Source organism: Zosterops lateralis, assembly GCF_965231275.1.
Source record: "Zosterops lateralis genome assembly, chromosome: 1".
Classification (NCBI taxonomy): Eukaryota; Metazoa; Chordata; class Aves; order Passeriformes; family Zosteropidae; genus Zosterops; species Zosterops lateralis.
In genome coordinates this window covers 77,999,524-78,022,577 of record NC_139762.1, presented here as the reverse complement: position 1 = coordinate 78,022,577, position 23,054 = coordinate 77,999,524, and the positions used below count along the sequence as shown (strand labels likewise).

The following is a 23,054-nucleotide window of genomic DNA, read 5'->3' as shown; positions in this document are numbered from 1 at the left end:
GTGGATTTGGGCTGGTGAAGAGAATACCAAATAGGGGAATACAATAAATTCATTCTACAAGGAGATGGCAAAAGAGAAAAGATCTATTACATCTTAGTATTTCTGATGCTCCTCTTCACAAAAAATCCTGGGGAAATCAGGAAATTGGGCAATTGATGAACAGATGCAACTGGTGTATATAGGGATGACCTTGCAGACATGAATGTACTTAGGTTTGAAATATTTACCTGCAGATAGAAAACACATATTTGAAGTAGATATCTGCAAACTACAAAACACATGGAACAGTACAGAATTACTGAAAATAAACTTGTTCCTCTGACCTTGCAGTAATTTAAAATTACAGACTGGGAGAACAAAAAGCTGCCACTATTCTCTCTATTCCATACAAACAGAGAATAATAATTAGGATAGAATGCTAGCTTAAAAATCTAGGACTGAATGTTAATATTTAGCTAAGATTAAACCTAAGACTGAAACTTATCAGTCAACAGCCTAAAACTTAGAACACTTAGAGTGAACTTCTACTACCAGAAGAGTTTCTCTGTTCTTGGGCCAATCATTCACTTTTTCAGTACAACAGGTGTAAAACAGGGGAAAAAACCAACCTTGTTTTCCTGTGTTATTTTTCACTTCAGTCTGCAAACTGTATACAGCACAAGAATCTACATCACATTTTAAATGGTTAGGTGCAAAATAATATATATATTTAACCCGTGTTCATTTGAAAGATTTTCAGTCAGGTTCATTTGTGGCAAGAGGCTTAAAGCTGTTCATGGTGAAAAAATAATGGAGGTGGTAACTGAAAAATGCCTTTTCAGTAGCCAGATTTTTGTCTACTTTTATTATTATCTTATTAAATACAGTCCACAATAAATCAAGGAAATCAGAATGAAATTATGCTAGCAAAATTCTTGTACTTACAAGAACAATATCTCAGTAGTAGCCATCAAAAATGCATCTATGTACCATACGATGGCTAAGAGATTTTTAACACAAAAGAGGCTACAATGGAATATATTAAAAAAAAACCCTGGGACACCAGAAAAACAGTTCACTCTCACCAGCTTCAACTGCAACAGTCTACACATGAAGTGTTTTGATGGGTGTACATACAAGAACTAAACTAACCATGAGGAAAACAGTCCCAACAAAATTAAATTGAAGGGAGGAAGTTATGGTGCTGCTTTTCCAAAAGTCAGAAAACTGTAAAATTAAACCACACCTCCTCTTTCCACCTCTTCCACCAATGCTGCTGCTATATTCTCAACTCCAGGATATCCTGCTCAGAGGCTGCAGGCACGGGGAGTCCCCCTATGGGGCAGGGATACTTGTAGGCACATGACAAAGAAAGAAGAGACACATAAAACACCAACTAGGAAATGTTCCTTCTACCTATAAGCTCCAGCCAGCAGAAATCCCTGTTAGGAGAGACTTCACAGGCAGCAGGGCTGGACACTTGTTCCCAGTCCTGAAGCAGCAGCGACTGTCTGAGTGAGTCATCACAAACCAGGCTGACCAGCTGGATCTCAAACAAGAAAAGGGGAAGCAGCAAACACACTGTGCTGCAAACACTCATGATCCCAACACCAAACAGAGAAATGTGACCTGAGATTTAAATGACTGTTTAATTTTCAGTGTCAGATTTCATGGGTTTGCTAATGAGATCTTTCCTGATGTTCTCAAACCACAGAAGTTTACTGGTCATTCCTGCTTGTATGCATTTCCTAGTTCATCTACACCTCTCAAAACTCCCTGGCACTAGAATAGCGAGCTTCCTTCTGAGGTACAACACCACCAAATTAAAATTAGCAATTCGTGTCCTGACTTTTGCTGTTCCGACTCATCTTGAAAGCACCAGAGTAGAGTGAGCTATGAATTTTGATAAAATAACTTCAAATACTGGTCACATACCAAGATGCCAGTAAGACTACCAAAGGAGACTTCCTACAGGCATTGAATAATGCAGGCATTGTGTACCTTGCTTTTGATCAAATCTGCCAAAGTAATAGCCAACGGGTTGCCCAGCAGACATGGAAATGTATTCTGCTAGATGTTGTCCCTGAAAATTTTATTAGAGCCATGTTGAAAAGCAATATAAAGCATTATGACTCTTCCAAATGTCTGAAAGAACAGGTGACCCCTGAAGTATGCAGAAAATGAGAGCAAAACCATGTAACTTCCTCAATGAAAGGATTTACCATGGATACCTAAGAGCAAGGTGGATAATAAAAATCAACCTAAGTTAGACATCACCCACACTCTCTTCCTGGGATCAAAGAGGATAAAATGATTTTGAAAATATTTGCAGAGATTTTCTTGTGCAGCACAAAGCTCCAGAAAGTTTTCTTTCCATTACTTGGATCTCATGTTTAAACATCACACTGATAGGGTTATGGAGAACCAAGAGGGGTTTGCTCTTAATCAACTGCACTGCTTGTTTATCTTTTATTCACTTAGGAGGAAAGGAGGCAGCTCTAGCCACAGGAAAGGAAACACTAGTCAGTCGTAAGAGCCTCTGCAGCATTATTAGACTGTGCACTAATTTATAAATCGCTCTACATGATCAAGCAGGCATACAACATTTTAGATCAGAAAGCAAAAAATCATAGGCATTGGCAAAACCTAAGACCACGGGAAAGCCCTGAAGTTTCAAACAGACAACTTTTTTTTCCTACAAAAATGAACAGAAGAGACATGACAAACATAACAATGAACACATCCCTATGTTAACCTCTGGGGTTTATTCAACTAAACTGTCTCCGACTACCAAAAGCTTAGTCCGAAACGAGAACTGGTGCACTGCAGTGACATTCTGCCTGTGCCCACTTCACAGGCTCCACTAAGCAGGCCACCAATTTGAAAAAGCACATATATCCAAAGTGAACTCTAAAGTACCGGACCAGGGCATCAGCACAGCACCGCCGGTGGGCGAAGGACCCGATTTCTGCAGGTTTCAGAACTCTGCACAGAAATGCGGCTCATCCCGGGTGTGACAAACGAGTTCTCGGCGGGGTGTCCTGAGCCGCCCTGCCCCGCTCCCACCTGCCACTCCTCCTCATCACCATCATCACCATCATCCCCATACTGTGGGCTGTGGGGGCAGAAGGCGGTGTGTGTGTGAGGCTGGGGCAGACACCCACGGTGAAAGAACCCGGCCACGGCCGGACCGGGAGCGGCGGGGGCCGGGAATGCCGTGGCGCAGGTGAAGCGAGAAGCGGGACCTCCCTCGGCCGGGGGCCGGCTCCCCGCCAGGAGCGGCCGGGGGAGGAGGGCGGGGGGCACACACCGCTCGGGGGCCGGGGGAGGAGGGCGGGGGGCACACACCGCTCGGGGGCCGGGGGAGGAGGGCGGGGGGCACACACCGCTCGGGGGCCGGGGGAGGAGGCGGCGGGGCAGGGCCGGGCGGGGGCTTTCCCATCCCGGGGGCGGTCCCGGCCCCGGTCCCGGCGCCCCCCGGCCCATCCCGGCCCACCCCGGCCGGCTCACCAGAAGAGCAGGTTGGCGCAGACGAAGCCGCCCAGGCTGCGGAGGGGCCGCTCCCAGCTCAGCGCCGCGGCGATGCAGCAGCCCAGGGCCAGCCCCGTCTCTCCCAGCACGGCCGCCCCGGCCCCGCCCGGCACCTCCGCGGGCTCCGGCTCCCCGCGCTCCTCAGGGGCCTCCGCTTCCTGGGGCGGCGCGGGCACCGCCGGGCTCGCCATGGCTCCCTGCGGCCCCGGGCTGCGGCTCGGCTCGGCTCGGCTCGGCCCGGCGGAGCTGGGGCTGGGGCTGGAGCTGAGGCTGGGGCTGGGCTGGGCCGGGCCGGGGCGGAGGCGGGGGCGGGCCCGGGGCGGAGCGCGGCGTTACCCGGGCCCGCGTTACCCCCGCGTTAGCCGGGCCCGCCGCCGCGCAGGTGCCGCGGGGGAGGCCCCGGGGGCGGGGACGGGCCGGGGGAGGCCCCGGGAGAGGCCGGGCCGAGGCTGCCGCCCCTGGCAGGAGTTTCCCCGGGCTCCGGCGTGAGCACTCCGGTTCCCTGCTGGGGGAAAGCTGGGCAGCACAGTGGCTTTCTAGATGGAGAAGGTGAAGGCCGCCGGAAGGTGTTGCCGGTGAGACTCGCCCTCCATCCCCCCTCGGGTGTGTGTGCCGCTGCCAGGCACGGCTGGGGCACGTCCAGAGGGGGGACACCGAGTGTGGGATAAGGGGACTGGAGCAGCTCCACTGCCAAGACGGGTTGAGGAAGTCGGGGCTGCTCAGGCTGGATAAGAGGAGATTGTGTGCAGACCTCACAGCGACCTCCCTGTGTCTGGGGGGAGCCCGCAGGGAGCTGGAGAGGGGCTGTGTCAGGAACTACAGTGATGGGACAAGGGGTGATGGGTTCAGATTGAAAGAGGGGAAATTTAGGTTAGACATTAAGAAGAAATTCTTTACTGTGCAGGTGGGTAGACACTGTCAGAGGTTGCTCAGGGACGTTGTGGTGCCCCATCCCTGGCAGCGTTCAAAGCCAGGCTGGGCAAGGCCTTGAGCAGCTGGGTCTGGTGGGAGGTGTCCCTGCCCGTAATGCTGGAAGCTTCTAATGCCACAGCGAAGCCTATGGGAATTTGATGGCTTACATCTGCAGCTTAAATATCCAAGAAACAGACTTCAAGTCTATACCGTGCTGTCCTGTCATCTGCACCACTCCCTGTCTGGCCAGCCCCAGGCTCCAGATGGAAGTGTGGCATTATGTTTGAGCTGGTGATGTGTGTGATAGTGATGTGACTGCTGGGAATCTGAATTCTGGGGATCATGCCTGGTGAGAATTGCCACTTGGGCATCTGTTGCTGAATAACAAGAGCCAAAAATTGGAATTGTCAAAGGTGTTTCACAGGATAAAGTGTGTAAATAAAATAATTTTTACTGCAAGAGCAAGAATAACAATTTTGAATTGGGAATTGACATCTGTTTCAAGCTGGAGTTACCCCTTTAGAATGTTTTTTTGATGGGAAGAGGAGTCTCACTTGAAGGTCAATGTGTCTCTTTTTTCCCTCTGAGGTAAAAGAAGACAAAATAAAATTACAGCATTAAGTTGTAACATTGGCTGTGGATTGCAAGTCTACTGTGTGTTTTCCCCAAATACCCTTGGAAAGGAGTTATTTTATTTTTCTTATTCCACATGCTCTCTCTAGCACCTGAGAGGGAACATCCAGAATGTTATTCTATGTAGGCAATTTACATTTTTCTAAAGAACATTTTAGTTTTATGCTAATTAGTCATATTTCTATGCACTGATGTCTAAAAACCTGGAGCCAGGCAGACCTACTTGAATAATAAGCCCAGCTAAAATGTGATTAAGTGTTGTCTCCAAAAGTCTGAGAGAGCAAAAGGTAAGAGACAGGCTCCTCTAGTAACCTGAAACACATGGAAAAGAAAAGGAAGTAGTTGCAGCAAGGCTGGAGAAATACTTTGTTCTCTTGCTTCAGTTTTGTGCTGTTGAATAAAAATTTGTCCTAAAAAGGCTTGGTCAAAACAGGGTGTTCTCCGTGTGCTGGAAAGCAGGCAGCTGTCTCCTGTGTGTGCAAGCAGCTGCTCACAGTTAATGAGCAACTCCTCCCACTGTCACTTGGGCATCTCGTGCTTTCCTAGGCTGAGTAGTAGTGGTTTGCTTCCCTGGTTTTGAGAGAGGCAGCAGAGATGGAATCCTAACAGGAAATCTTAATGGTTCACAGGAGTAAAACCAGCCTTTTTGCAAGGAGAAGGAGGTAGAGAGATGGGCACAAATCAGAGGGTTTCTCCTATACTCACCCCTTTTTTCAGGTCACTGCAGAATGCCAAGCTGCTGCTGCTGCCCAAAACTTGCAAAAACCATGCCCAGCTTACTTAGCCAGCGGCAATTTGCTTTCCCTTGCTAGCATTCAGTTATTTCAGCAATGTGGGCGGTCCTGTCCAGCATCCAAATCTAGCTAACTCCGAACAGTTAATAGGTAAGCCTGGGAAGGAGTCAGATGTTCCTCATGCACTTTTAAAGTGACCATGGGATAATAAGACTCAGAAAGCACACTGGAGTTAAAATGTTAAAATTCAGGTTTAACCAGCTGTAGGATAATGAGAATATAATCCCACTCCCCTAATGATTACAACCATGGCAGATTTGAGGCAATCCTCCCTTACCACTATTCCACTTCTTTTTTTAAACATTTGAGGATGACTGTATATTCCCCCTGCCCCAGATTTTTACTCTCTCTGACACTTCCTTCAGTCACTATTGTTCAAAAATTCACCCCTCTCCTCAGAAAAGGGGGGATGGAATCTGGGAGTAGGGGGAGGATGAGGTGAGGTTTCAGTGGAAAAGGTAGACTAAAAATAAGGGAACTCTTTTGGATTTTGGTTAAACTTGAATCCATTCTAGATTACTCCTATGATTTCCTGTCATGTACCATGAAGCATATGAACAGAAATTGATGAAAAGCTCTTCCAGGATAGGTTTTGTAATTTAGCTAATGGAAAAGAAGAATACTTGATGGATGCCAGCTCTCCTTTTTTCACTGTTGATTTTTCCTGAGCTTGGTGTATATGAATGATTTTATGGAAAGCACTCTGCTGTAAACATTAATATGAGAGAAGAAATGGATGCTTCACTCCCAGGCATTGAAAGTTTAGATGTCTTTTTCAGAAAAAAAAATAGTAGTAAATAGGTTTTCTGGCTTTGATCTTCCTGTACTTTGATGTTTTGCCTGCCAGGGTTTACAAAGGTTTGTGTGCAGTTTGAGTTTGGGATGGAAAAAACTAGGGCTAGCAACCAATGAGCAGCTGGATGTGTGAGCTGTAATGCACATAATTAGGTTAGGGACTGCAGGTCTGGTCCTAGGGACTACAGTGTAAAGGATGGATGAAAACCAAGGAGAAAGCTTTGTAAGTGGTTGTTTCAAAAGAGTTTACAAATATAAAAGCATTCTAATGCTTCTGAAATATGTTTGAAAATGCTGATGTCATCATAGAGTAAGTATTGAATTCAGCTGAGGATTCCAACTCAAAAATGGAATTAATTTCCCTCCTTTTTCTTTTTTGTTTAGGCTTGTTTTCCATTCATTTCATCACAGGATCACAGACTAGGTTAGTTTGGAAGGAACCCCTGTAAGAAATTTGGTCTGACCTTTCTCCCCACATACACAGTACCCTATTACTTGGCTGTGACATGTTGCTCTGTGTCATGCCCAGATTAGCTCTGATCATCTCTGAGGGCTAGAGATTCTGCAGTGCACTGTGGGCAACCTGTTTGAACATTTGGCCACATTCATTGTGAAGCATATTTTCTTACTATCTATTCAAAATTTCTTATTTCACCCAATTCCTCTAATTTGGTTCTGCACCTCATAGGGAAGGGCTCTGTCCCCATCCATTCTATAACCACCCATCAGGTACTCTGTAAGGAGATGCCTGTTAACCTCTGTCCTCCAGAGTGAGTGAACACGACTGTCCCAGCCTGTCCTTCTATGCCATCAGCTGTGTGCCACTGACCTTCCAGGGGCCCTCCGGACTCCTTCCAGTATGTCAGTGTCTGTCTTGTCTTGGGTCATCCCAGACTGGACAAAGTATTCCATATGTGGTCTCACAAATGGTAGAAGGAGGGGAAGAATTGCTTCCCTTGTCCTACAGTGACCTATAATTAGTGCAGGATTATTGACTCTTTGTCCAGTCATACTATGACTGCACTCCTTACTTTTCTCTGCTTTGAGGCTGAGGAATTGTGTCTTAGTCACTCTTCATAAGGTGTGACTTTGAACATCCATCTTCCCTTTTCCTGAATTTTTTTCAGTTCTATAACTGAAATAATATTTTTTAACAAGAAATTACTTTCTTATGTGGTTCTGGTCACATCATCTCTGCATTTGTTTGAAGTAGGAACAGATCATAGATTTGAATAGTTTCATTACACTGCACCATAGTTTGCTTTTGTAATAATTTCTAAGGACTGGTTTTCTTTTTTTTCTGTAACTAATGAAACATCACCATTTTGTCCCTAAGTGCTAATGTTCATTTCAGAGCCTGCCATACAGCTCATTCTGGTACTGGGCTTTCCCCCTCTCACCTCACCTGCCTCACTTTATCTACTTGGAATTTATTTGCCATTTCATTGGACAGCTATTGAGTTTCATAAAGTCATGCAGGTTTTTTTAGTCTGCCCTTATCCTGACTTTCCTGAATAACTTGATGTCTTCACTAAACCCTAAGCTTGCTATTCGTCATTTTCCAGTTCACTGTTCAATAGGTTGAAGGTCTTAGAGCCTCTCCCAAACCTCAGGAATGATCTCCTTCCTTTGTTTGGAATGAATTGTTTGCTCTTACTGTCTGTTCCCTATCTTCTAGCCAATTATTTATCCACATCAGAACTTCTTATGTGGATACATAACTTCCTTTTTAAGCCTTAGGTGATGAATTTTGCCAAAACCCTTTTTGAAATCCAGGTAAACCAGACTGCCCTCATTCAGAGGTCTGTCAGAGAACTTCAGCAGGCTTCTAGAGCAGGGCTTTATTAATCAGAACCTATGCTATCTCTTCTCAATAGATCATATTTCTTCATGTGTCCACTCATTACATGCTTTATTATAATATTGAGTAGTTAACATTAAAAGTCTTTAGTTGCCTAGATCCCTCAAAACTCTTGAAAGGCTGGTGTCATAAGTGACATATGTATCATGCACTTTTAAGTAATCCTATTTCATCCTGAAGCTTCATGTATGCTTTTATGGAATATCTCCTGCATCTTTTCACTAAACTCTGATATCTTTCCTAGTTACTGTTGAAGTGTAGAATAACTTTCCAATTAATAATTGGCAGACTAGTTTGAAACTACACCCCAAACTCTTTGTTCTTTTATTTAACTGTAATATAATATTTAACTATGGAACAGGAGTGCATTAATTGTTGTCCTGTGATATGCAAAATACAATTAGGACCGTGACATGTATTTAAAGTATTGTATGTACAAGTCTGTGCATTTCAAAATACTCTTGTGTTCCACTGAAATATTTATCTGTTGGGCAGTTGGAATACATGAGACCTGATTGACCTTGTAAACTAAAACTATATGGTAGCTTGACCATGGCTTTGTACCCACATAGCCACTCCCTAATTCCTCTCCTCAACTGGGCAGGGGAGAGAAAATATAATGAAAGACTCAGCAGTCAGGATAAGGGCAGGGAAAGATCACTCACCAGTTACTGTCATAGGCAAAACAGACTCAGCACTGGGAAATTAGTTTAATTCCCAATCAAATAATGAAAAATAAAACCAGATCTTAAAACAGCTTTCCAAACAACTTCCCGCCACACCTCCCTTCTTCCCGGGCTTAACTTTAGTCCTGATTTCTCATTCTCCTCTTCCCCACAGTGGTGCAGAAGAACAGGGAATGGGGGCTGCAGTGAGTTCATCACATGTTGTCTGTGCTGCTCCTTCTTCCTCAGGGTGAGGAACCCTCACATTCTTCCCCTGCTCCAGCTCAGGGTCCCTTTCATGTGGTGCAGTCCTTCAGGAACAGGCTGCTCCAGTGAGGGTTCCTTGTGGGGTCACAAGTCCTGCCACTAAAGCTGATCCTTGTGGGTTTCCCACAAGGTCACAGCCTTATTTTGGGCACCCACCTGCTCCAGTGTGGGATCCTCCATTGGCTGCAGGTGGATCTCTGGTTCCATGGACCTTCATGGGCTGCAGAGAGACAGTTACCTTACCACGAGCTGCCCCACAGGCTGCAGGGGAATCTCTGCTGCAGTGACTGGAGCACCTCCTCCCTTTCTTCTTCACTGACCTTGGCGTCACCAGTGTTGTTTCTCCCACAGGTTCTCATTCCTGTCTCCCACTTGCTGTTGCACAGCAATTTTTTCCCCCTTCTTACATATATTATCCCAGAGGTACTGATGCACCATCACTGATGTACTTGGCCTTGGCCAAGAGCAGGTCTGTGTTGGAGCTGGCAGGCATTGGCTCTGCAGACATAGGGAAAGCTTCTGGCAGCTTTTCACAGAAGCCACCCCTGTAGTTCCCCTTCTTCTGTCCCTTGCTGCTACCAGAACCTTGCCATGTAAACCCAATACAAGGTGCATAACACCAGGTGGCATAAGATGAAAAATTTAACACAAGGGATGAAAATATATGAGTATTGATGCTGCTTCTTATTCAAAAATGGTAATATTTGGGGGTTTTTTCCCCTCACTGCTAGAGGTTATGCTTCTTAATGCCTGTGAACTCAAACCTTTAAGAGTAGAACTCAACAATGAATTAATGTATGGAAGAATAATGCCTCAGTTTTATATTTTCTGTAACAGAGATCATGATTAGGAAGCTCTAATATCTCCCATATCAGGTATTTCTTTTTGTTTGGTCAAAGTGTGCAAGGACAGTAGTAAATATTCCATGCTCAAATGCAGTGTTGTTCTTTTCTGAATCCAGGTTTTATAGAATTGAGCTAATGTAGCAATTATATACACTTATTTTAGCAATTATTAAATATTTATATGTCTTGAGTTCTTAGAAAGAATAGTATTTCTGATGTGACTGTTTAGGACTTGGGACAAGGGAGTTTGCAGAAGAAAATGTATGGCTCAACACCTATGGTCAAAGCCAGTTAAGCCACTTAAGTTTTTTTAGCCCAGATATAGTATTGTACAGGAATCTCATAAAATATTTATGCAACAATTTATAGATGTTTAACACCAAACTATGCTGATCTTCTTGTCTGTGTAATCATGCTGTGTAGAAGATCAGTAAGAATAATTGATTTTCATGGATCTAATTTTGGAGCTAATTACTGTAATCTCTTAGATGGCATTACCTGTTTGATTGTATGTGGTGGAGAATCGATAATGACTTTATAGGTTTAGCTCCACTCTTCAGTCAGCTTTGCGTGAGAGCAGGCCAAGCAGGCCAGCAACCTTTTTGAGCCCAGCATTTGTTTAGAGGTTATGAAACAGGCAAATTCATGCAGAAGTTGTAATTGTCAAGGAAGATCAAAATTATTATGGATCAGCAAGTTTGGACATTTTGGCTGTATTTGTACAAAGACTGATCTAAGTAAAAACATTAAGTGCAATGTTAGGTTTAGTAAACTGAGAAGTTCCTAGTGAGAGAAGTGCCTAGGTAGAGAAAACTAGATGCTGGCACTGTATCTAGACATCTGAATGTGGTAGTATGGATGGGGAAATACTCTCTCAGAAGGCAAGGTATAAGAAAAAAGGGAAATGTCTTTCAGAATGCAGAATAAATATGGAATTTATATGGAATTGTGCAGAGTGCATGCAAGAGCCTTCCTTATGATTGAGAACACAGGACCTGAAGATGGAATTTCATCAGAATCTATTGTTTTTTAATTCTAATGCATTCAAATGAGAAGATGTTTCACAGAATCACAGAATGGATCAGGTTGGAAGGGACCACAGTGGGTCATCTGGTCCAACCTCCCAGCTCAAGCAGGGTCATCCCTGTTCCCTACAGTACATGGCATAGGATTGTGTCCAGACAGTTCTTGAATATCTCCAGTAAGAGAGACTCCACAACCTCTCTGGGCAATCTGCCCCAGTTCTCAGGCGCCTGCACAGTAAAAAAGTCCTTCCTCGTGGTCAGGTGAAACTTCCTGTGCATCAGTTTCTGCCTCTTGTCCTGCTGCTTGGCACTTACAAGAGTCTGACTCCATCCTCTTGACACTCTCCCTTCAGATGCTTATTAACATTGATAAGTGTCTTGGTTTGGAAAGACAGGTGTCTTCCAGGGAAAGCTGGAGCCTCCCTTAGAATGGAGAAGGTGAACCCACTCCCTCCAAATTATAATTTTGCAATTAAGGGGGCTTTCAGGCAAAGATATGGAAATAGGAATAACAGTTCTTTACTAGGAATATTAAAAATAGAAATGTAGCATTAAACAAACAAACAAACAAAAATTCCTAGAAGTAATGACAGAGTCAGAATGACCTGACACCTTGTTGGTCAGGGTGTTGGTAGCAGTCCACATGAGTCCTTCTGGAGTGGCAGATGTGGTTCTGTTGGAGTAGAGATGATCCTGTAGAAGTTTCCAGTGGTGGTGAGATGGGTCTAGTCTTCCTCCTGGAAATCCAGTGGAAAAATAGGCTATCCTGCAGTTCTGAATTGCAGGATTTTTTCCCAGGTAGGAATGCTTGGCTCCTCCCACTGGGTGGAGCATCTCAAAATGGGATGATGTAATTTTATCAGTCATGTGGTGAGCCTTAATGGCCTATTAACAGAAGATATCCCCCTGGAGGGAGGATGGGTCATGGAAGAGATAAGGAACATTGCCCCATCTGGTTTTAACAGCTGGCCCATTAACAGGAAGCACCCACCCCTCCCCACTGGAATTAAGAGGAATGGGTCATAGAAGACAAAGAAAAACACCTCCCCAGCCAATTTCAACAGATGGCAATAGAATACACATTTTTGGTTACATATTGTGACCCAAGACAGTAAGACTCCACCTCAGTTCTCTTCTCAAGGCTGAACAGGCCCAGTTCTCTCAGCCTTTCCTCATAACAGAGATGCTCCAGCCCTGTAATCATCTTTTTCACCCTCTGCTGGACCTGCTCCAGGAGCTCCATGTCTCGTACTGAGGAGCCCAGAACAGAACGCAGCACTCCAGATGTGCCTCACCAGGACTGAGCAGAGGGGCAGGATCACCTCTCTTCACCTGCAATGCTGTTCCTAATGCACCCTAGGATACCGGGCCTTCTTGGCCATAAAGACACACCGTTGGCTCATGGACAGTTTGTTGTTCATCAGGGCTCTGAGGTCTTTCTCTGCAGAGCTGCTTTCCAGCAAGTCAGGCCCCAGCCTGTCCTGGTGCATAAGGTTATTCTTCTCCAGGGGCAGACCCTGTATTTTCCCTTGTTGAATTTCAGACAGTTCTTTGTCCATCTCTGCAGCCTGTCAAGGTCCTTCTGAAGGGCTGCATGGTGTTTTTGGGGTATTGGCTACTTCTCCCATCTTTGTTTTGTCACTTCAGAATTAGGCACGCCATCACTCTTCCATGGATTGCCTGGCTGGTTGTTCTCTGAGTCCTCCTTCTTGCCCTTTTTGAAGACTGGGGTGACATTTGTTTTCTTCCAGCCCTCAGGCACCTCTCCTGATCTCCATGACCTTTCAAATGTGATCAATCGTTAGTAGCCTTGCTATGATCTCTCACCTGCTCTCTCAGAATTCATGGATACATCTCATCAAGGTGTATGGACTTGTGGATCTCAAGTTTGTCCAGGTGTTCTCTGACCAAATCCTCCTCAGCTAAGGGAAGGTCTTCCTCCTGACGTTCATTTGCCCTTGTCTCCAGGGTCAGAGATCCCTGAGGACTGATCCCTTGTCAGTGAAGACTGATACAAAGAAGGCGTTCAGCAAGGGACCTCCTTCCATTTAGTAACAGTTCCACATTATCCTTTTGTTTCTTTTTGTATTGATGTATTTGAAAAAGCCCTTCTTTTCCTTGACATCCTGGCCAAATTTAATCCCAGATTAATTTCCTTGCCTCATTTCTGCTTACTCTGACAACCTGTGAGTCAAAGTGGCCTGACCCTGCTTCCATCTCATATATATTTCCCATGTATCCGTAAGTAATGACAGCAGTTCTTTTTTCATCCAACAGGTGTGTTGCTCCCTTTGCCTGATTTCTTGCTTATCAGGATGCATTGTTCTTGAGCCTGGAGGAAGTGATCCTTGAATACTGACCAGCTCTCTTGGAGCCCTCTTCCCTGCAAGGCCTGTTCCTGTGGGATTCTTCCAAGAAGGTTCCTGAATTGGCTAAAGTTAGCTCTTCTGAAGCCCATGGTTGTAATCTTACTTGCTGCCTCACTTCCTCCTCACCTGTTACTGAACCCCACAATCTCATGGTCACTACAAGCCAAGGCTGCATCCAACCTTCACATCTCCAACAAGGCTTTCCCTGTTTGTTTATAAGTTGAGCAGCACACCATTCCTTGTGGGATCCTCCACTATCTGTGGCAGGAAGAAATTACTGATTTCAGGACCCCCCTGGCCTGTTTGTGCTTTGCTGTGTAGCTTTCCAGCAGATGACAGGGTGGTTGAAGTCTCCCACATGAACAAGAGCCTGTGATTTTGAGGCTGCTGTAATTGCCTGTGGAAGCCCTAACCCACTTTGTCCTCCTGGTCAGGCAGCCTGGAGCAAACACCCACAGAGTGTCAGCCTTACTCGTCTGCCCTTTTGTTCTGACCCATAAGCTCCTGACTTGCTCATCATCCACCCCACTCACTCATATTGAGACAGAGCTCAATGCATTCCAAGTGTTGCCTCACAGAGAGGGCAACTGCACCACTGTGCCTGGCTGGTCTGTCTCTCCTAAACAGTGTGTAGCCCCTCATGGCAACATTCCCCTGTGGGAGCTATCCCACCACGTCTCCGTAACTGCAGTGAGGTCGAAGCCTTGTCACTGCACACAGAGCTCTCACTCCTCCTGCTGTTTCCCCTACTGTGTGTACAGGCACTTAACAGAAGTATTTAATATCCCAGTCGGGGTGCAGAGGGATACCCCATAGTCCGGTCTAGTGGTTGAGGTTTTGTCTGCTTAATTAAATCTCCTCTCTTAAGCCTCCATTTGCTACTAGATTGGTTACTATAGTTCTCCCCTTTCCTAAACCTCTGGCAAGCCTGGCCCTGTCCCTGTGCCTGTCTCCCTTATTGTTGGTCAGCTGGTAATATCAGGAGTGTGATTCCTGTCTGCCCAAGGAGATGTGTGTGGATGTCAGGGAGCAAAGGAAAAATGAACTTTTATGCAAGAAAAAGGAAGTAACACCGGGGCTAAACTCCTCTTGAGCTCAGAAGAAACACTGTTCCCAGGAACTTGGGCTGTCTGCTGAGCTCCTGCTTTTTAACAAACACCCTTAGAAAATGATTTTTCTTGCCTGAAGAACAACTCAAGTGGAACAATGTTTTTGTTATCAAACTTTCGAAGAAATTACTGACCTGAATTGCTGCCAGGATGGAAAATTACTATGACTTAAGCCAGCTCTCTTGCAACTCTGTAAGTGTCAGTCCTAAGTGAGACCCTGTGAATTCTCCAGGACCACAGTGGGCTGCAATTGGCAGCCTCCTTCTGAGTGGGGCCTCTCAGGGCCAGTGGACTCTCAAACTTGCCATACTTTGAGCCAGTGACAGACCTTGGGTGACACCCCTACTGCTTGAAGTTCAACCCTTCGCCCCTTGAAAAGATGCAAAGGCATCCAACCTGAGCAGAACTCAAAGGGAAATTTTCCCAGGTACATACTCCTTTAGGTCTGTGTGTGTGCAAGTGTGAATGTGCCATAGAAAATTTACTATGAATATTGGTCTCTCAGATCCTTAAATATGTTAGTTTAGTAAGTAAGTTAGGCCTGTGAGTTACTGTCATGCTTGTAGTAAATTCTGTAGAATCTTTTGTTAAATTGTTTGAATTAGGTTATCAATTAAGTGCTGCTAAGTTTAAATGAGGTTTAAACCTTTAGGCCTAAACCATTGGTCACTTCTGGGACTAAGTTTGGTAAAGGGGTCTACTCTGAAACTTGTGACTCAATAAGTGGGTCCTCATTCCTTTTTATGCTTATTCTTTCCCATTCTTACCCCTTTTCCATCCTCATGTAAGTTACTTTTGGTAGATTTTAGATTTAGATTGATTGATTTTAGATTTCAGTCCAATTTTTCTCTGTGTGCTTTACCCATCTACTAAGCAGTAGGGCAAACCTTTAAACAAATTCTGTCATGCTTTCACTTTAATATTAAATTTGCTTTTGCTGGTACCTTTTAGCTGGTGATTCTTTGAGCAATCTGAGACTGTTGTTTGTGACAAGTGGAGAGCAAGAACAATGAGAAGACCCTCTCTGTTCCCTCTCCTATGCCAACTTCTTGATAAAGACCAGGTAAATTCATAGTGCAGGTGGAACCACTCGGTGTATAGTTCACTTCTTGGATCTTTGCTGCCCTCTTCTGCTGGCTTCCCAAGGCTGTTGTGGCACGGGAGTTTTTGTATTGCACCGAAGGCCTTGTGTCTGTTGTGACGTTACGGGAGGTTGTGGAGTGAAATGCAGTGACTTTCTAGGGCTGGGCTCCACAAAGAATTGGTTTTATTCAGGACAGTGCTGTCATATGTGGTGGGAGTGCACGCGCTGTGAGAAAGAGTCTGCCAGCACTGAAAAAGCAGACACTGCTCTAGCCATGTTTCTGTAAAATGGATTTGGGCCAGCACGACTGGCAGTGCTGCAGCGTGCCTGTGTGGGGCATTTGAGCTGGTGCAGACCTGTGAGTACATGTAATGCCTCAGAAATGTAGGGCTTGAAACCCAGCTTTCTGATGCAACACTTCTGGGGTGAAGCAATTTCCTCTGCATAGCTTCTGTAATTAAGTTTATTAAGAATCCTGGCACCCAGACAAATGGTCGTATTGTATTATGAGGCAGAGGGAAAGTGCTAGACAGAAGCCTGAAGATGTAGGAGGAATTGAGGCATGGCCAGCTAAGTCCTGAGGAGAGCCACAAAGATGATTAGAGGGATGGAGCACCTCTTTTATGAAGACAGACTGGAAGAGTTGAGGTCGTTCTACCTGGTAAAGGCTCCAGGGAGGCTTTAGAGCAGCTTTCCAGTACCTAACGGGGACTACAAGAGAGCTGGAGCAGGAATTTTTATAAGGGCATGTAATGACAGAGCAAGGGGGAATTGCTTCAAATCGAGAGAGGGCAGGTTTAGATTAGATATTAGAAATTCTCTGCTGTGAAGTGGTGAGGCACTGGCACAGACTGCGCAGAGAAGCTGTGGATGCCCCATATCTGGAAGTGTTCAAGGCCAGACTGGATGAAGCCTTGAGCAACCTGATCTAGTGGAAGGTGTCCCTGCCTACAGCAAGGGGATTGGAACCAAATGATCTTTAAGGTCCCTTCCAACCCAAACCATTCTGCAATTTTATGATTTAAGGGCATACTAAGATGAAGCTATACAATTTTATTTCCATTGCAGCTGACACTGTTCCCAGGCCTGACTGCAAGGTTTCTGCCCAGCCTTGTGCTCTTGCAGGGTGCCTGGCTGGTGGGCTCCAGGCTCTCCTCAGCGTGGCTGTATTCCACCAGGTGCAGTCCAAGGCTTGGGAACCCAATGTCTGCTCCTGGAGGGATTCTGGCAAGTTGGTGTAACCACCTGGGGTAACCACAATCTTCCAGAGGGGAATGAGTGGCAGTTCCACAAATGGGGTCAGTTCCAAGTGCATGGACAGGCATTCCACTTCCAAACTCAGGTGTGTCTATTATGATGTATTTATTTTGATAATCTGTGCATTCATTCTGTTGAGTACTGACAACTATGAATTTTTTCTCTTTGCCTCAGTAACTGAGGACTAAGATTTGCCTGGCAGGTTGATAGACTTGGCATGAATGAAGTTCAGCTCCTAATTACATTGATGTAGTTACAGGCACTTCTATGTACTGACCGAGAGCAAGCATCCTTCCCAATGGTTGAGAGCATCCAGAAGTCAGTAAGGAGGCACATCAATCAGGTAGTGGTGTCTGCTTCTCAAGACTGTGATCCTGTACACAACTGTCATGTTGTGTATTCCTGGATTGTTAACCAATTACTGATTATGCTGATGTGCAGGGACTTCTCTGAACATGTTTATGCACAGGCAAAATTAAACTTTTTTGCTGTGCTGGCTGAAATATATAAATTGTGCCATTCCAAGGATGCCTTTCCAGGAGAAGCTAAATTCTTTCTAAACAACTTGCATATGGAAAAAATTAAAAAAATAAAAAAGGTCAATCTCAGATACTCTGTGTGTGTAACTAACATACTGAAGTTATAGTTTCTTTCATTCTTCTTGTCATCCTTAAATTAAGTTAACCTTTTCTGGGAGGGTAGGTATATTACATTAGTAGTGTGATTTAGCAAGCCTTTAGGGACTGAAGGGTGGTGTCATAGATGGAGTGACTGGAAGTGTCTGGCAGTGAGAGGAGGGTGGAGGATTTCTCAGAGCAAGCCTTGTAGTCTACAAAGGCTATGTACAGTATGAGAGCAGTGCATGCTGCACTGCCATGATGTGGCTGGCTAATAAAAAACAGCCATCTTTCATCAGGGCTACATAAATAGCAAAAGCTTCACTTGCACATTCCCTGTGGCACGGAATTGCTATGCAGTCCTTCCCTCTATGTCATGCAAAGACACATTGCATGGACAAGGGAACCTGCCCCAAAGCAGCACACAACACATGCATCTTTCTAAGCAAAAGCGCACACACACACACACACACACACACACACACACACACACACACACGCACTCTTATGTAGCCTGTGCTGTAGGCTTGCCTCCTGAGAAGACAGGAAATTAGCGTTTTTTTTGCAAGTCTGACTCAGTAGAAAATAGAAACAGAGCACGTTACATATATTTTCTTTATTGCTGGACTTTTTTTCCCAGTAAGTAGGCATGATTCCTTAAAGGCTGAGGTTTTTAACAACAGTAAGGTTTTTCAGGTTTCTTTTTTTAAATTTTTTTTTTCTGTGGACAAAAAGATACCTTTGAACAAAGTTTTGCCTTATATTACAGTATTTCTGTACAAAAATAAAAGTCCAAAATCAAATTATTATTAGCCGATATTCCCCAATTTATTTACAGGGTACTGTCAAGAACCTTCATCAGGCAACCAGGTAAAATAGAAAACTCTGTATTAAAGCAGTTGCATTGTAAAAAGTTGCCTTCTCTAGTCAACTCTGAAGGGCTCTGGCCTTTGGCAGTCAGTCTGGGTTGAGGAGTCCAGCCAGAAGTATAAAACAGTGATGTCTTTCAAAGAAAAAAATTAATATTAAAAACTTAAGCTGACATTACGGAGAATTGAACTGATAACTGTATTTCCATATTAGAGCAGTCTATAAATATTCTCAGCTACATCTCTCTTTATCATACAGCAGATACAGAATGCAGACTTCTGCTACTTAGATGGTAATACATATTTGCAAAAGTAAAATCAATGTATGAAAATTTTGGAATTTACTTGTTAATAAAACTGCTTATAAAGTAACCATACAATTGTAACAACTATAACTCTGAACTATTAAAATGTACAGAAAGACTGTTTACACCATTGCACATACTTATTCCCTTTGCTTCAAAAGACTTGTGAAATACAGAATAAAATTTGTCAAATTTTACTGACAGCTCAAATACGCATGCACAATGTGCACATCCATGGAAGCAAGGGGAAACAAAGTGTTGGCGTCCATCAGGAAAGCTGCCAGCAGCGCTCCAAAAAAATATACCTTGCTCTTCTTCCCTCCCCCTTCCCACCTGTATACAGGCCAGTAGATTAGTGCAGAATGGATGAATATAACTTTGTTTTCAGTGTTCTGAAAGGACAAAGGAAATCCTCTTGACTTTTATCAGCAACTTTAGGTCAATACAAGTTAGGCTTAATATTGTAAGGCACTTATTACTGCATGTATTGCAGTGGATCGAGTCTTAAGGCATTTGTTACATCAACTGAAGGTAATAATGCTTTGGAAAGTTTTGAATGAGCCAGCATAGTACGGTGACTATTTCAGTTGATTTTCCCCTGCCCCCTGTGGTCTTTCTAAAACATTGTTTGAAGACATTTTCCGTTGAAACTCTGGTTCTTGGTTAGCTTGTCAACAAAGGTGATCAATGTCCCCAGGTCGTTCTGAGGCCAAGGAGTGATATATTCTATTTAGGGTGCAGTAGAACTGGTTTTGTTTTCACCTGGAGCTGCCCTGACTTCCATGACTACTCACGGATCGAGAGGTGCTGTAGCGTTTTTTCACGATCATACTGATGTAAGCTTTCATCAGCTTTGCAATGTCAACCACCTGCCAAGAGTATGAAGAGCACAGTTTTCAGTAAGGTAACAGTATATGAATTAATTCCTTTGGACACTAACAATATAAAACTGTCAAGCTTTCAACAAAACCCTTTTGCAGCTAAACATATAAAAATACTCAGCACTTCCATCCATGTCATTCTGTCTTCCCTTGAGCTTTACAGGGATCTTGAACAAATCTCTAACGTTTGCAGCCATTACTTGAATTACTAAGTGGCCTGGCTATCAGAACAGGAAGACCACAATAAACAAAACTACCTTGGCTCTTACCTCACTGGTTTCAAAAAGCAGTTCTCTTTCATCCACCACGATCTTGTAGGTGTTGGCAAGTGGAGCACCAAATGACAAGATATGTTCATACTGGAACACCTCCAGAGGCCTTCCTTCCCCACGCTTGTAGACAGAAACTGCATCAGCACTGACTCCAAGCCACAACTCCTGTGGGAATCCCCCTTCTTTACACTAGAGAAAAAAAAAACAAACGTAAATTAACAGCAAGGGGAACAGTGGGAGCCACACAACACTTACTGTTGATGTTTTTGTCTGTAACAATTTGTTAAAAAGTGCATATTGCTTGTCCCTCTTTAAATGGAGCCTTTTATACTTATACTTGTTTGCAACCTGTCAGAATAGCATTCTGTCCCTCTGTTTTATGGTGGATTTAAATAGCTACAGTGCTTGCCAATGGGAGTAGGCTTTTAATAGCTCAAAGTTTTATTACATCAGCTGTCTGAGCATTGTGATACTGTACTTATGGTTTCACTGCTCTGGAATGAAATCACCACCTATACAGTGTAAGGTGTAGTTTGAATGTTCATATGGTCTTACCTCTACGTCAAAGAGTGTTGAACCATAGCCAGGCCATTCCTTAATCAAAGCCATGTACTTTGCCATGGCCTGCTCCTGATTCATCCTCTGGAGTTTTTTCCATTTGTCAATAATACTAGTCCTGGAAGCTGAGATTTCCTCTTTGACCCACATGTCTAACATCTGATCCTCCTCAACCTTCTGTTTGCTGACAGAGCCACTGCGGAAACTCCTCCGCAGTGTTCCTTCAAGAAAGCTGGCTCGTTTCTTCTCAGCCTTCTCTGATGCAGTAAATGTTTTGGTTGACTGTGTAATCCTAGACTTCAGCTTTTGCAAGGGATAGACTTCCTCCAGTTCTGGCATGGTGGTGTGCACAGTGTAATCTCCCTGAAGGTACTGAAGACGCAAAGCTGCAAGGACCTGGAGAGTTTCCTCAGGAGCAGGATAATGTCCTTTAATCACTGCTTCATGAGCCTGTCAGGGGAAAAAAGGTAGCTTTTAATAAAGCAGTCTTTGAAAGAAATACAAGAAACAAGGGGAGAAGATTTACTCCCAGGCAAACCCAGGACCTGAAATAAATGATCCATTAAATAAATCAAATGGGGTAAATCTCTTGGCAAATTTAAGCTGGATAAGACTGGATTTACCAGAAGAACTGCAAGGCAACTGAGGAACCTGCCAAATGGGAATTACTTTTACTAGGATAACTTTTAGTGAACTCCCATATCTAAGAGTAACTGAACTATGAAAAAGGAAAACAAAATGTAAAGGGAAGAAAACAGGATCTAAACATCTGACTGAGAAGCCATCTGTGTTCAAGGGCATTAGGAAGAAACAGGTCTCCAGTTTTGTTTACTGCTGTCAGTAATCTGGCTGTGAAAACTGATGTTTCCAACCAAACCAGCCAAGCTCTAGGACAGCTTTGTAATTTTACTGAGGGGAAATAATACATCTTCAATGGATCCCAAATCAAGTTAGTACAACATCTACATATTACAGTGCTTTGTAGCATCAGGGATGAGATTCTGAACCAAAGAAGACTCTTCAAAATCACAGCTCTCTGCACACTTATTCAAACCTGTAAAAATGTGCAGCAGCTAGGTGCTTTCTTTCATATGACAGTAGCAAAGGAAACAAACACACATTGTGTCTGGAGATCCAGGAATTGTTAGTTTAGTAAACACACAGAGATAATTCACAGCTAAGTAACAACTAGTTTGTTTAGGTGTACCAAGTGTGCCTTTAAATATGCAAAATGGTTTACCTGAGATTGCACACAGGCAGAGGAAAGAGCTGTCTTTTAGAAATGGAAGGACAGTATTTTAATGAAGAAGAAAAACAAAAATATTTTCTTCAGTGCCTTATGATTATTAAAGGATTCGGACTTAAAAATAATGGAAACTGCAGAGTTAAAACTGATGACAGATGGGAGTTTTTGTAATTGTCTGAAAAAAGTTGATGACTGACATCAAAAGCAGATAATTAGAAAAAATAAAACAGAATTGATGTTAGAATATAATGTTACCTCTTCAAGTTATTGCTGTAATATTGCTGGTAGGGATTGAATGTCATACTTTATAACAAATGCTACTGGTTTTGGCAAGGCATAAAGTATTTGGCTAAACAGTAGTCAGCACAGAATGCTCCATGAAAACAATCTGCTTCAGCAAATGTGCTTGTTTTAGCTGTTCATACAGAAAACTGCCTGAATCTGCCTCTTAAGCCAATAATGTAACACAGCAGATTGTATGCAGAGTTCTCATAGATTTTCTTCTTGCTGTTTGACCTTCATCCCAAACAGAGATACTGGATGACTCCTCTAGAGGTAAAAACAGATAGACAGAATGGCCATGTTTCTAACCCCAACCAAGGCAACCTATTGCCCAGATCTTTCAGCCAACAATAAACAGTTCTGGACTGAGCTACAATAGTAGGCTCTGGAAGGAGACTTTTGGTAGACTTGTGATGTAATATGGTGCCTTAAAACCTAAGCTGAACAAGGAAGAAATACTCTATTACAGGGAAGATGTAGAAGGGGAAATCCCTTCATATGTATGAAAATTGAGGTACGTCAGTTCTCGATCACATCAGTCTTGCTTACCAACAGAATGCCAGTGTCTTGGTGTTGCAAAGAGCCAGAAATCTTAACCCTATATAGAAATCTTGGTCTGTCTAGTGCCCACTGGAAGAAGGCGACTACTGGAAGAATTTTTAATAATTTGCAATATAGTAGAACAGGAGAAGATCAATCAACAGTAATAAATGCCATCAGTGAGTTTCTGAGTAACTACAGGGATTGATATAACAGAAATCCAGCTGCTGATGCATTTAATTTTCATTAGAAGTCAATTTAACTTATTTTATGTTTTGCAGTGTAGCCTCATTCTGAGCTCAGCATGTTCACTATGTGGATTTCTGTTCATCATAGCTGCTGAGACTGGACTGTTATA

General features: G+C 43.8%; 2 protein-coding genes and 1 long non-coding RNA gene across 5 annotated transcripts in view; 1 reads left to right on the top strand and 2 right to left on the bottom strand.

Annotated features, from left to right (window-relative positions):
* The window catches only part of RETREG1 (reticulophagy regulator 1), a gene marked incomplete at its 5' end in the record, with an annotated part of 63,814 nt that extends 57,948 nt beyond the window's left edge, over positions 1-5,866 (bottom strand). Inside the window, 2 exons of one of the 2 annotated variants that reach the window (XM_083866029.1) lie at positions 5,279-5,367; positions 5,761-5,866. Coding sequence is in view for 1 of the 2 variants with exons in the window: in XM_083866028.1 (XP_083722154.1) it covers positions 3,490-3,701 (212 nt within the window). Of the gene's footprint in view, positions 1-3,489; positions 3,702-5,278; positions 5,368-5,760 lie in introns of those variants that run through there. The other variant, XM_083866028.1, reaches the window with a different exon arrangement.
* The window catches only part of LOC310911955, a 28,467-nt gene continuing 9,266 nt past the window's right edge, over positions 3,854-23,054 (top strand). For both annotated transcript variants that reach the window (XR_014590604.1, XR_014590605.1), the window contains exons 1-2: positions 3,854-4,085; positions 15,737-15,848. This is a non-coding gene — a long non-coding RNA (uncharacterized lncRNA). The remainder of the gene's footprint in view (positions 4,086-15,736; positions 15,849-23,054) is intronic.
* Positions 18,341-23,054, bottom strand: part of MYO10 (myosin X) — a 163,271-nt gene continuing 158,557 nt past the window's right edge. The window contains 3 exon segments of the mRNA XM_083866016.1: positions 18,341-19,786; positions 20,068-20,259; positions 20,626-21,078. Coding sequence (XP_083722142.1) covers positions 19,676-19,786; positions 20,068-20,259; positions 20,626-21,078 — 756 coding nt within the window. The 3' untranslated portion in view covers positions 18,341-19,675.